At 40.1% G+C, this 14,323-nt stretch overlaps 1 protein-coding gene across 3 annotated transcripts in view; it reads left to right on the top strand.

Annotated features, from left to right (window-relative positions):
• Positions 1 to 748: 748 nt before the first annotated feature.
• Positions 749 to 14,323, top strand: part of ELAVL4 (ELAV like RNA binding protein 4) — a 157,166-nt gene continuing 143,591 nt past the window's right edge. For 2 of the 3 annotated variants that reach the window (XM_055254796.2, XM_055254788.2), the window contains exon 1: positions 749 to 877. In XM_055254796.2, coding sequence (XP_055110771.1) covers positions 860 to 877 — 18 coding nt within the window. In that variant the 5' untranslated portion in view covers positions 749 to 859. The remainder of the gene's footprint in view (positions 878 to 14,323) is intronic. The other variant, XM_055254792.2, reaches the window with a different exon arrangement.

The following is a 14,323-nucleotide window of genomic DNA, read 5'->3' as shown; positions in this document are numbered from 1 at the left end:
GTATTTTGAATCAAGGTAGATTTTCTTTAGGCAATAGTGGCCATTCTCAACAATTCAACTGTGAGTTTCTGAGCCCTAGGAGTAGAATTTTATGAAGGTCAAGGAGGGCCAAAGAAGCCACTTTCCCATTTTTAATGATCATCCCATTACCTACCACTGAACTAATGTTGTGTTATTCAAACATATAGCGTGGTTTAAAAGGCCACAGAGTAATGGAAGGGCCAGTAACTATTTTTACCTGAAATCATAGCTCACAAAGGACTTCGACATTTTGTTTGGGTCAATTGTTTCCATTTCTCACTTTACTTTGGACATACCTTAGACACCAAACAGCCAAACATGACTTGAAGGATCTACTTAAGGTGTCTACATTCCCTGCCAAAGACAAGCCACCTTCTCCACGCTCCTCTCCCCAAAGGGTAAGATTTATTCTAAGGGTTCTGAATTCGTCGCATTTATAAACCCCCTGGGCCCGGCACAGCAATTAACATTGGTCCAAACGGTATCAGTGAACTTTAGCTGCAAAGAAGCTACCTCATTTAAAATTTAAGCGGACCACAGGGAGCAGCATTGGAGGAAAGAGAGGAGACTTTCTCCTTCAACATTTTGAGCATACTGGAATGCCAACCCCCTAGGTAGGCGCCAGGGCCACCACAGGAACCTGACTCTCAGGAGTCGTCCTCCGTCTCTACGCGAAGCGCCCCCTCGAGGCGGCCAGGGGGTAGCGGCGGCGACGCTGGCGGAGCCGCAGAGCGAGCTAGAGAGCGAGCGCGGTGAGACTCTGCGGACGTCTTCCCGCCTGCCGCGCCCCGCCCCACCCAGCCTCCGCCGCCTCGGGCCGGATCGCCAGGCGGGGAAGATGCGCCTCAAGAACCAGGTAGAAGCGCCTCGGCGCAGGCCCCGCACCCCCGACTCCGCCCGCCCTCTGTTACGGACGCCCGCTGGGCCACGTGGTCGCGACTGGCTTCTCCCAGCGGCCAGCCTGGCCACCCGACTCCCAGGGAGGGGGAGAGGGCCCTTGCAAGAGGATCCTGCCCCCGCGCTGCCCAGACCCGAGGGCTCCTGGCGACCCCATCCGCAGCCTATCTGGCGGCTCTGGCCCCGCATGTCCGGTTCACACCCGTCCCGGCCTCCTGAGACTTCCCGGCCCCAGGGTAGACAGCCGAAACTTGGGTTGACGCGCGCCCCCTCCCCGGCGACAGGCGACCCCGCAGCAGCCCCGCGCCACTCCTCTCTGCGCCTTTCCGTAGTTGTCCTCGAGGTGGCTTTGTTGAACGTCCTGGTGGCGCCAAAAAGTCCAGGCAGCTTCGGGCGATCAGGGCCCCGAGGCGCTGGGCGCGCGGGCTTGGATCCTCAGGGGGCCCCTCTGTGTGACTTTCGCTAATTGTTACACAGGGAGGGCAGCACGCTCCCCTGTTTTACCTCTATTGCATCCCGCTGTGGACCTGGGACTTGGGTATTTCTAGACGAGATTGGGAAGGCGCTTGTGTTACACTAAGCAGTGCTCATGTTTAGCTGAGGAAGAAGGAGGCTCAGGTGTTCGTAGGGTGTACCTGTGTATGTTGTTATTGTTGTCTCTTTGGGCTGGGGGCTGTCATACCTGTAGGATTTAGTAAACACAGGTCTTGAAGTCTTGAACCTGCAGGAGACTTATTTGTTTCTATAAGGAGAGAACCTCCCCTCCCCCAACATATGTTAAGGGATTTAAGGAGACCACAGGGAAACCGAAGGGAGGGACTTCTAGAAAACAATTCCAGGTTTGGGGGAAAATGAGTCATATTGATTCCCAAGCTGTTAGCCAATACCACTCTAGGGTGATAATTCTCATAAAATCTTCCCACTGGGGACTTAAATACCGGGATCCACAACACAGTTTGTTGAGAGCTCTGTGGTGCTTTTAAGCCTATCCATGCCCCTTACCTAAATGCTTTAATTTAGTAGAGCTCCTTGAAGAAGCTGCCTCACGTTATCCTCCTGCATTTGTGCGCCTAGCTTTTAATATTTTATAATACTTGCAAATTGACACTGAACAAGCTTTAACCTCCGTCATTTCAGAATAAGTTTGATGTTTTAAGTGAGATGTGAATGGAACTCCATTCATGAGGGAAGTAGTCTGTGTGAAGTGTTTTGTAAATGTGAGTGGGTTGAGTTTAAAACACTGAATAAAATTAACGTAACAAGGAATCAAAAGGTTCACTCCAGATGTTTGCTTCCTTGCTTCTTCAATAAAGTGACAGTACAATGCTGCATGACACCACTTGCTTCCTTAATAAAGTGACAGTACAATGCTGCGCAGCAGCTCTCCTTTCAGTTTTTAGGTAGGGTAGACTGTGGCACTGTGGCTTATGGGGTCAACCATGAGCAAGTGGATGGTTGGATTCCTTCCATTCATTTTTTAAAGCACTAACAAAATCCTTGGGGCCGATGGGGTTGTGACCTACCCACTTATACAGAGGATTTTCCCCCTCTACTAACTACTCTAGAAATACATGAGGGATTTACATGCAGGTTTTTAGTTGAAGAACTAAAGTAATCCTCTTTAGTTATCATTAGTATTAGCCTCTGAAACCTTTACTTGCTTGCTAAGGTAAGGTACTTGGGTGTGGGTTGTAATAGAGGTGGAGTTGTGAGTTAGAGCTGGTGGCCTTACTAATTCCTCTACTTACTGTGTGTTTTGGGTCGACAGAAAACTCCTTAGCTTTTGTGTAAGCGCAATATAGATTAGCATGAGGGATTTTAAATTAGATATTCTTGGTTCCGGTCTGACCTCACCACTCAGTAGTTATGTGACTTTGCATGATTAATTTTTTGGTCCTTCCCCCCACTTTTTTCGCCATAGACACATGGGGTTAATACCAACCTCGTAAAGTTGACATGAGAATTAATAGAATATTATATATGTACAGTGCCTGCCATGTGGGCACTCAGTAAATACTGCTGTTATCAACCAAACATAAACAGTAGCTATTACCACCATTGCTACTACATCTGCTTAAAAATGGCTCCCTGTAGCTGGGGAGGGAGATTTGGCTACAAAGGGACAGGAGGAAGCTCACTGGGGTGACTGAAATATGCTTTATCTTGATTGGGGTGTTGGTTACAAAGGTGTATCCATTTGTCAAAACTCATCAAACTGAACCTTTATGATTTGTGCATTTGATTTTATGTGCATTATATATCAATAAAGTTCATGTTTAAAATTAACCTCCAGATGTGTAAAGTACATGCCTTTGGGAGGCCTAATTCTGCATAATAGCATACCTTCTTTGTAAGTTTATCCTGAGCCGCAGGAAAGTTAGAGAAGGTGCTTTAATTTTTCAGGTTGATGTCAGGAGTGATGGTCCATGGAAAATAGTGATTGTCTTGTGCCAAGATTATATTTAATTTGGTACTAGTTTTCATTAGTAGCTTAAAAAAAACTGAAATGTTTTATTTGAGCAGTACTGCTCATTTGCATAATATGATAATGGGTATGATAATATCCATCCATTATTCACAGTTCCTGAAAAATCATAGTGATTTTGCATCCTTTTTCCTGCTTTCAATAAATTCTATGCATTGTTTTAGTTAAGTGAAATATGTAAAGTGTGTTTAGCACAGTACCAGGCACATGGTAAATACTGATACATGCTAGCTGTTAGTTTTTAAGTTGATATATTCAAATTCATCTTTTTTATAGGGCTGAATCAACACTATATAGATTATAATATCAATCTATCATAAATATGCCGTGAAAAGTTTTTGAGGTAGAAACAAGCCAAAAAATATTAATAAAATGTTGTAAAACTGAAATGTCACTTATCCAAACTTAGTGGTCATGAACTTTTTACAACATTATGTCTTGGGAATACAGGCAAAAACTATGATGGAAGCAAAAATTTTCTCAAAAGCAAACATATATCCACAAAGACTATGCTAACTCATTTACTCAGAGGCAAGCTCCTCTCATATTCCCTCAAGTCTTTTTATTTTTACTTCAGACATAGCTCTAACATGTTTAGTTCCTTAGTTTCTCAGCCTAAAGTAGTTTAGAAGCCTTGCTAGATACAAGTTTCAAGAAATATTAGCTGGATGTGAGGGGCGAATGAATTATAACGATAAGACATGAGAAATCAGTCTTATTCTTGGGTCAAAGTAAAACTTGAATTAGAGTACTGAATATTATTGCTGATTTATTGGAAATTTTAATTTTTATTCTTTAAAAGAGTTAAATTGTATATTCTCTCTAAAAAGTGGGGCAGTATATAATGATGTATTTTAGAAACATTTCCATCTGATAGGATTAGATTACAAACTTTGGTTTGTTAAGGGCAAGCTTCAGTTATCTGGATATCTTAATGTGAAATGACTTATTCACTCATGGTACTGCATAAATGAGGCATCTATCAACTTACGATTTTTTTATTGGGAACTGGATTTTTAAAATCTATTTCATCTTTTGATAGAACAATATGATGAGATGAATCATACATAGAGTATTAGTTTGCTAGGGCTGCCATGACAAAGATCACAGACTGGGAGGCTTAAACAACAAAAATTTATTTCCTCACTGTTCTGGAGGCTAGAAGTTGAAGATGAAGGTGTTAGCAGGGTTGTTATTCTGAGACCTGTCTCCTTGGCTTCTAAGATGGCTGCCTTGTCTATCTCTTCATATGTTCTTTGCTCTGTTTGCGGCCTAATCTCTTCTTTAAGAATACCAGTCCTGTTGGATTAGGGCCCACTCGCATGACCTCCTTTTACCTTAATTACTTTTTTACAGGCCTTATATGAAAATACAGTCACATCCTGAGATACTGGGGGTTAGCACTTCAACATATGAATTTGAAGGGACTTAATGTAGCCAGTAACACATGGTATTTAGTAAAAAGCTGTATTGATTCTTTCAAAATAATTCAGCATGCAGAATATGAAACAGGTGAGATTTTAATTCTTGTTTTGGAACAGTTCAATTTGGATTTACATGTGAGAAACCCCAAAATACTCATCATGTACCAACACACACACGTACACATACACATACACACACACCCCACACACTTTTTGTGTGTAAAGCTGATTATAACTGAAGCTGAGTTAGGGTCATTGTCCAAGCTGAGTTTAATCTGTGATAAGGTCCACTAGCAATGTCTTTCATTGACCAAAAAAGACAGCTGTGCAGTAGCTTCCTAATCTTTCTGGTTTTATAGTATCTTAGGTGATGGAAGCAGAAGGTTTGACTTTCTCAGAAGAAATCATTTACCACTTTGATACTTTCATACCTCCTTGTCATTTGAGCTCTTTGATCTTCTAGGTATCTCTGAAACAAAATAATTACACTAATCCCTTGATGCATCTTTTCCACATATTCAAACCATGAATTTATGGACCAAAATTTGCCACACAAGCACCTTTGTTCACTCAAATCAGAGTCTGGCAATAGTTTACTCAGAAGAACCTAAACTGCCTACTACATGGTTTATTCTCCTCACTAGTTTGAAGTTCATCTCTGTTCCACATGTTCATGCATCAGAGTATGATATTTTATCCAAAGAAAAGAAAAAAAAAACCTCTAAACTTATGTTGTGCAAAAATGACTCCCAAAAGTACTATGTATGTTACTGTTACTACCAGTTTGTGCTAATTTGCACAGCCTCTGAACAACTGGCAAAGTGGCTAGTGTTGACATTGCAACTGCCATGGAGTTCCCAGTTGCTGTAGGAATTTTTAAATTTTATTATTATAATAACAGAGTTTACAGTTATTCACAGTATGTTAATTGCAAATGCTTATTATCTATAGTACCAGCTTGATACGTGATCTTATGTTTCTTTTAATAGAAATACTGCAGCTTTTACATTTCATTATAATGAAGGTTAATCATCACTATGAATTTTCACCTATGAGCAACAATTTTGCAACAAGTTATAGTTGGGGTGAGTCTATTATATTTAAAATATAACATCAAAATAGCTTCTTTTTGTACTTTTAATAGTTCCATTGACAAAAAGTTGCTCATGTCTCTGAGCCTCCTACAACCATTTCAGATGACTGATGGATGATTGGTTTTTGTTTTTTATGTTTTGTGTTTTTGAGACGATCTTGCTCTGTCACCCAAACTGGAGTGTAGTGGCATGGTCACAGTTCACTGTAGCCTTGACCTTCTGGGCTCAAGCAATCCTTCCACCTCAGCCTCCTGAGTAGCTGGAACTGCAGGTTCACGCCACCAAGCCTAGCTAATTTTTTCATTTTTTTGTAGAGACAGGGTCTTTCTATGTTGCCCAGGCTATTCTCAAACTCCTGGCCTCAAGTGATCCTCCCACCTCAGCCTCTCAAAGTGCTGGGATTATAGGCGTGATTGATTGGTAGATTCAGTGAATGTTTATTGAGTGTCTGGTATGGACCTGGCCCAGCTGTAGCTGTTTAGGGTGTATCAGTGAACAAAACTCAGCTATCCCTGTCAGCAAAGGAACAAGAGAAAGTAGACATTAAAAATAACCATAATCAAGAAATGCATAATAGAGCATGTTAGACAGTTATAAATGCTATGTGGGAAAAAAAAATAGAGTAAGATAAAGAGGGATAAGGATTCCAGTGGAGGATTGCAATCTTGAATACAGTAGCCCTCACTGGGAAGTGATATTTGAACAAAACTTGATGAAGATGAGGAAGTTTTAGTTGTGTGGGTATCTGGGGGTTATAAGCAGAGGGAACAGCCAGGGCAAAGGACGTATGGCGGGAGTATACCTAGAGGGATTCAAGTTACAGCAAGGAGGTCAGTGTGGCTTGAGAGGAGTGAGCAAGGAGTAAAACTATTGTAAATTGAGTTATAAGTTTTATATGCTGAGTAAATGTTGACATAAATATTGTCTACCAGTAAGTAGATGCTTAGCATAGTGGTTCTCTCTAAATGCTTGTTGAATGTTTCTTTGGCAAATGAATTTGTGCTTATAAGAACTGGTTCTGAAGTGCAATAGAAAATGGAGTTCTGCTGCTGGCAGAAGTTAGATTAAGATCTGGCAAAGGGAGGAAGGCGGGAAAACAACCTGGTAGATGCTGATGTGTAGGTGTCTGAGTCCTGCCTGACCATTGTCACACCCATCTTGCCAGAGGAATTAATTTTTCACTTATCTAGTACTGAAAAATCATTTGGTACAGAAAATTCCCTTTTCTGTTTGATTTTTGTCCTCACGGTTGGAACTTTTAACCAGAAAGAATAAATTCCAGTGTAAAGAATATACTAGATTTGAAAGTGTGAGAGGTCTGTCAACCTTAGAAGACTCATACCATAGATTGGTATTATTCTTTTTTATTTCTTATAGGATAGACCTTATAATTATTATATTTGTGTATTTTGTTTACAGCTTACAAAGTATTTTTACATATATTAATATTATTAATTTGATCCTCACAGCAAATCTATGTGAGAGGTGGACAGCCATTATTAAGTTTTGGGCCAAGTATCTTTCATTTGCCCTTGAGATGTTACTCTCTACCCTTTTCCCAATCCTTTCTGTGGCCTTAGGGCTGACCTTCATAGCTTCATCAACAAGCTCCCTTGCACTCTTGCTTCTGGAAGGATTCAGCCAATACGGAGCACTTACAGGATATCTCCGACAGATGAAAAGTGAGTTTGGAATATTTACTTCTCCAGCCCCCTCCCTTCCAGGTTACTGGCTAGCAGTGGCTAGCAGTGGCTGCATGGAGGCCACAGCACCTATCCAGTCTACAGCTACAGCTTTCTCTATGAGTTCTCTCAAGATCTAGGGCTGGGTCTCCACTGTTTCTATCTTCAATGACTTATCTTCATTAAATCCTGCTCAATTTCCCTTTTTGAATATGCCTTCTGTTTCCTGTTGAGACCCTGACCAAGACACCACTTTAAAAATGACAGCCTTGGAGAAGTTGGATGACTTGCCCAATAATAGATATCCAGTAAATGACAAGAATAGGGACTTAAATCCTGGTTTTGTGACTTCAAAGCACGATCAATTTTTTTTGTTTTGTTTTTTTTGTTTCGTTTCTGTTTTTGTTTTTGTTTTTGTTTGAGACAGAGTCTCGCTCTTTCGCCCAGGCTGGAGTGCAGTGCCACGATCTTGGCTCACTGCAAGCTCCGCCTTCCAGGCTCACACCATTCTCGTTCCTCAGCCTCCCGAGTAGCTGGGACTACAGGCGTCCACCACCACATCCAGCTACTTTTTGTATTTTTAGTAGAGACGGGGTTTCACCATGTTAGCCAGGATGGTCTTGATCTCCTGACCTCATGATCCACCCGCCTCGGCCTCCCAAAGTGCTGGGATTACAGGCGTGAGCCACCGTGCCCGACAATCAATTTCAAATATACCACAAAGGAACTTATCCCAACTGGTGGATAGTGTTGAAAAAAATCTTTCTACTTTGACCTTCAAAATTCTATATAGGTCAGGCACGGTGCCTCATGCCTGTAATCCCAGCCCTTTGAGACTATCAGCAAGTTATTTATTGAGCAAATGACTTAGTATGAGGCTCCTTCAACCAAAACCTTTACAGGAAAAGTTTTGAAGTTGTGCTGACTTGAGTTAAAATTTCAGAGAGGTAGGGTGGAGATGGGAGTAAGGAGAAAATAAAAAGCAAAAGTTCTGAGTAGTCATCAACTGCAGACTGCCTAAATAGGAAGTCTATGCCAGGAAGTCATGTTTTTGCTGCTGGAGGTTTGAGTAGGACTCTGTACAACTTTGCTCTGTTATGCAACTTGTGATTGATCTGGGTTAGTTTGCTCTGCTGCTATTACAAAGGGATTTCCTTTTCTTTCCCTGAAGATTGGGTGCCCATCTTTTTCCCTACACTTCTGAAAGTAAAGGTCTTTTTATTCTCACAGCATGTGTTTCTGGACAAAAGGGTCATCTGGGAAGCAAAAGTTTTGAGGATCTTACTCAGGTCAGTGGAACTAGTGTTCTAGAAGTGCCTGGTGCATGATGGTAATAATAGAAGTCACACCCCAGGTTTGTATTACTAATAAGAGTTTTGTACTACAAACTTTCCCTGTCTGTTCTTGTTGAGGGGGAAATGACACTGAGTGTAATACTGTGTGGTCATGCACCATGTAAGTACGTTTAGGTCAACAACAAAGTTCATATGTGATGGTGATCCCCTAAGATTATACTGGAGCTGAAAAACTCCCATTGCTTAGTGACTTCATAGCCATCGTAACATCATAGCATAATACGTTACTCATATGTTTGTGGTAATAGTGGTGTAAACAAACCTACTGTGCTGCCAATCATATAAAAGTATAGCACATACAATTATGTACAGTATATAACACTTGATAATGTTAATACATTACTAGGTAGCTGGTTTATGCATTTACTATACTATATTTTTTATCATTATTTAAGAATGTACACCGGCCGGGTGAGGTGGCTCACGCCTGTAATCCCAGCACATTGGGAGGCCAAGTCAGGCAGATCACGAGGTCAGATCGAGACCATCCTGGCTAACACGGTGAAACCCCATCTCTACTAAAAATACAAAAATTAGCTGGGCATGGTGGCGGGCGCCTGTAGTCCCAGCTACTCAGGAGGCTGAGGCAGGAGAATGGTGTGAACCCGGGAGGCAGAGCTTGCAGTGAGCCAAGATCGCGCCACTGCACTCCAGCCTGGGTGACAGAGCGAGACAGTCTCAAAAAAAAAAAAAAAAGTACACCTACTAATTTTAAAAAATAGTTTATTGTAAAACAGCCTCAGGCAGGTCCTTCAGGAATTATTTCAAAATAAGGCATTATTATCACAGGAGGTGACAAGTCCATGTTTGTTATTGCCCTTAAAGACCTTCTAGTGGGACAAGATGTGGAGGATATTGGTGATTCTGACCCTGTATGGGCCTAGGCTACTGTGTGCATTCTTATCTTAATTTTTAACAACAAAGCTTTTAAAAGTAAAAAAAAATAATAGAAAAAAGCTTATAGAAAAGGATATAAAGAAAGAAAATATTTGTGTACAGCTGTACATGTGTTTGTGTTTTAGCTAAGTGTTATTATAAGAGTCTAAAAGTTTAAAAATTTATAAAGTAAAAAAGTTACAGAAGCTAAAGTTAATTTACTATTAAAAGAAAAAACATTTTTATAAATTCAGTGTAGCCTAATTGTACAGTGTTTATAAAGTCTACAGTAGTGTGTAGCAATGTCCTAGGCCTTTGTATTCACTCAGCACTCATTCATTGACTCACTCAGAGTAATTTCCAGTCCTGCAAGCTCCATTTATGGCAACTGCCTATAAACATGTACTGTTTTTAATCTTTTATTCTCTATTTTACTGTACTTTTTCTATGTTTAGATACACAAATACCAGCATTGTGTTACAGAGGCCTACAGTATTAACTACAGTCACATGCTGTCCAAGTTTGTAGCGTGTGAACAGTAGGCTATCCCATGTAACCTAGGTGTGCGGTAGTCTATACCACCTAGGCTTTGTGTAAGTGCATTCTGTGATGTTTGCATGATGACAAAATTGCCTGACGTATTTCTCAGAATGTATCCCCATTGTTAAGCAACACGTGACTGTACTATAATATGATGTCAAGTTACCATGTTGTTTGGGACATATGACACAAGAACAGAGCTCAAGAAACTTTTGTATACATGGGACAATCTTGTGAGTTGAAATAATATTTCTCTCACCTTCAAGGGTGTGATTTATTCTTTTTAGGTATAAATTATGCAAGCAAAGCTAGAGTATTCTTACAATAAAATAATTTTAAAAGACAGCACCAAAACATTTTTCCAAATTAAAGTAAGCTTGAGTTATTTTTTTCTGATTTTTGAAATGGAAGAACCAGTCTACAGGGGGAAGTGATCAGAGTAAACTAAAATTTAGTGCTGTGTCCTCTAATCACAAAGTGGTGTCATATAGGGGTCACAGTGGACCATGATCCACTTTTATAGATAAATGATGTTCTGTGGGAGATGTTCTCTAATTCATAAGCTAGAGAACAGACTTAAATTTACAAAACCAAGTTGGGATAACCAGTACTGTAAACACTGTCATTATAACCATGGAGTACTAGATTGATGTGAGATGGATTGACATTCAGCAGGGGTAAGGACAGGATAGGATATATAGGAGGAGAAACCAAACCACAAAAAAATTAAATGGGAAATTTTGAAAGGGGCAGCGTTCTTACCTTATGTTTCTATAGCACCCTTTCACTTTTCTTTTACACTTATCCACGTAGAAAGGTTGTTATAAAGGGATCATAAAAATTGAAGATTAAAAAGTAAAAATGGCTTCACTTGACTAGCCTAAAGAAAAAAAAGTAGTAAAAATGGACCTCCGCATTAATGGTAAGAATTCTAAGATAATTCCTTTTTTTTTTTTTTTTCCTGACAGTGTCTTACTCTGTCACCCAGGCTAGAGTACAGTGGCACGATCAGGACTTACTGCAGCCTCCACCCCCCAGGCTCAGGTAATCCTTCCACCTCAGCTTCCTTAGTAGCTAGGACTATAGGCATGCACCATCATGCTTGTATTTTTTTGTAGAGATGAGGTTTCTCCATGTTGCCCAGACTGGTCTCAAACTCCTGGGCTCAAGCAATCCATCCCCCTCAGCTTCCCAAAGTGCTGGGATTACAGGCATAAGCTACCGCACCTGGCCCAGGATAATTCTTTTATTGTAAGTGTTCTTGTTCCTATATTCACTATTCTGGTTAATGGCACCACCATTTTACCCAGTGGCCCTAGGCAGAAAAATATTGAATCTAGAAATTATCCTAGATTCATTTTTCTTTCTTACTGCCTGCATTAAATTTTTCAGTCTCTGGGTCCAGGTAGTCAAACTGATACTGGGTCCAGGTAGTCAAACTGATACCTTTAATTAGCCAACATTTATTGAGTGCCTAGTAGGGTGGTATAAATAAAAATTGCCACCCTTGTAGAGCTTGCATTTTCTTAAATATCAATCATATTTCTCTGATTCTAAGATAAGATTTCTGAGATGGAAATGCATTTTACAATAAAGTTTAAAAAATACTACCCTAAAACTTAGCAAGTTGTGTTGCAGTTGTCATTGCCTATACATGCACGGGCTTAGTGAAGCTCACAGAAAGTACCTGTTAAACTGTCACTTCATTTATTTGCATTTGGAAGCCTCATATAAAATGAAATTTTAACTGAAATTTGGATCCCTGATTGTTATTTAAAATGTTAAGACATAGCCAGCAAACACATAAAAAGATGTTCAGCGTCATTAAAACCATAATGAGATACCACTTTACACCTACTAGCATGGCTATGATTTAAAAAAAAAGTATTGGTGGGGATATGGAGAAAATGGAAGCCTCCTATTTTGCTTTCAGTCCTTGGCATATATACCCAAAAGAATAGAAAACAAGTATTCAAGTACAAGTACACACATGTTCATAGAGGCATTATTCATAAATGGCCAAAAGTTAGAAACAGCCCAGATGTCCATGAATGGATGAGTGCATAAACAAATTGTTTTATATAATGCAGTGGAATATTATTCAGCCATGAAAAGAAATGAAATTCTGATACATGCTACAACATGGATGAACCTCCAAAACATAAGTGAAAGAAGCCAGACACAAAAGGTCACATATTATATTATTTCATTTATGAGATATCCATAATAGATAAATCTATAGTGTCAAGGCAAATTGGTGGTTGCCAGGGGTTAGGGAGCAGGGGTAAATGGGGAAAAACTGCTTAATGAATAAGGGGGAATAATAGAAACATTTTGGAACTTGATAGAGGTCATAGTTGCACAAAAATGTGAACCTACTAAATGCCACTGATTGTTCACTTTAAAATGGTTAGTTTTGTTATATAAATTTTATCTCAATAAAGTATTTTTCAAATATTCCACTGTGCTACAGAATTGAAATGAAAAGTTATTGTATGCCCTAAAGTTTGCCTGTCATATACTGTTCATTACAAGTAAAAACAGAATAAATTGTCAAATCTCTTTATATAAAACCTAGAATTTCAGAGTTCAGAGAGATTGTTATGATCTTTTCAAGTGTCGTCAAGGAACGTCATTTAGGCACCTGCCATCTATTTGTCAAAAGCTCGACTTCCAACAGAAGCTGTTTGACTTTTCATGATACATAATTAGGTATAACAGGGGTGTCCACATTCCTTTTCCCCTCAGCAGCTCAAACTACATCAATATGCCGCAATCAGGAATCATAAGTGATGTCATGCTTTGCAGCTAAGTCATAGAGAACTGGTGGCAGAGTCACAACTTGGCTCAGGATCAAGATCCAGAGCAGTGACTAAGGACTTCATGAAGCAGAATCTCCCGCTCTTACTATGGAGGAGGGCCTGGGTCGGCCTCTAGCTGAGAAGGTGCTACACTGGGTCCTCTGTTCTAACTACTGCACTGCCACCAGTATGATCCTACTTGTAGGGATACTTTCCCACTGTCACCTGCCAAGTCTCAAACAAGTTTCAGAACTCAGTGGCACAGTGAGCCTATGTCTCCACACCTTACAGGCCCAGAACCTGATTTCCCCACACCACTCCCTCTCTTCTTCGTCCATTGTGGCTGGACAAAGTTGTCTGCCTACTTCCCCCGGCCAGGTACCCTGACTGCCTTGTAGCACTCAAGCATGATTTATATCCCTCATTCAAGATAATTTTTCTTCTATTTCCCTTGTTGGAGAGGAAAAAGAAATAGACGTGTGTTTAATATCCAGCACAGAGTATCTCTATACATTTAAAAAAATCAAAGCTTTGAATAACCAAATGCAGAACAAGCCTCAATATTCCTTGATACCTCTTGAGATTATAATATCAATCCTAAAGTATCAAAGAGGTCAAGTTCACCAGCATGGATTTTGAAAAGTAAGGTCCTTATGATGCTCTGCACTTAACTGTCAATGACCAAAAGTGATGGAGAAGATATTTACATAATAGCTTTTGTTTGTTCATAAAATTATATGCCAATTTAGTTTTCAAGGTTTGACTCTTTGCTGGGCTTGAATAGTGACTATTTTCTTTGGTATTGTTTTTAACCTGAATCCCTTAAGGCAAGGCATGTACTCTCCAGTTAGGCTATAGAGACCGTGGGCCTCCTTTTCTCTTTTTTAGGTCAATTTACACATTTATGTTTCCTACCTATCCCCTGTAGTCATTCGAGTTTATAATTACTAACATAGACCCAAGTTTTAAAATTATATGTAGTTGTATAGATAACTTACAGTAAGACCAAATCCTTAAATAATGCATACTAAATTCTGGGCACTGTTTAAAGTGTTTAATCCATAGTAACTAAAGGAAACCTCACAACCCCACCAGGTAGTGTGGCCCTCATGGAGGTGCACCATTCAGATCTGCCTTTAAGAGGAAGC

The sequence above is a fragment of the Symphalangus syndactylus genome, chromosome 12 (assembly GCF_028878055.3).
Source record: "Symphalangus syndactylus isolate Jambi chromosome 12, NHGRI_mSymSyn1-v2.1_pri, whole genome shotgun sequence".
Taxonomy (NCBI): Eukaryota; Metazoa; Chordata; class Mammalia; order Primates; family Hylobatidae; genus Symphalangus; species Symphalangus syndactylus.
Note: the sequence above shows the minus strand (reverse complement) of the source record. Positions and strands in the feature narration are given on the sequence as shown.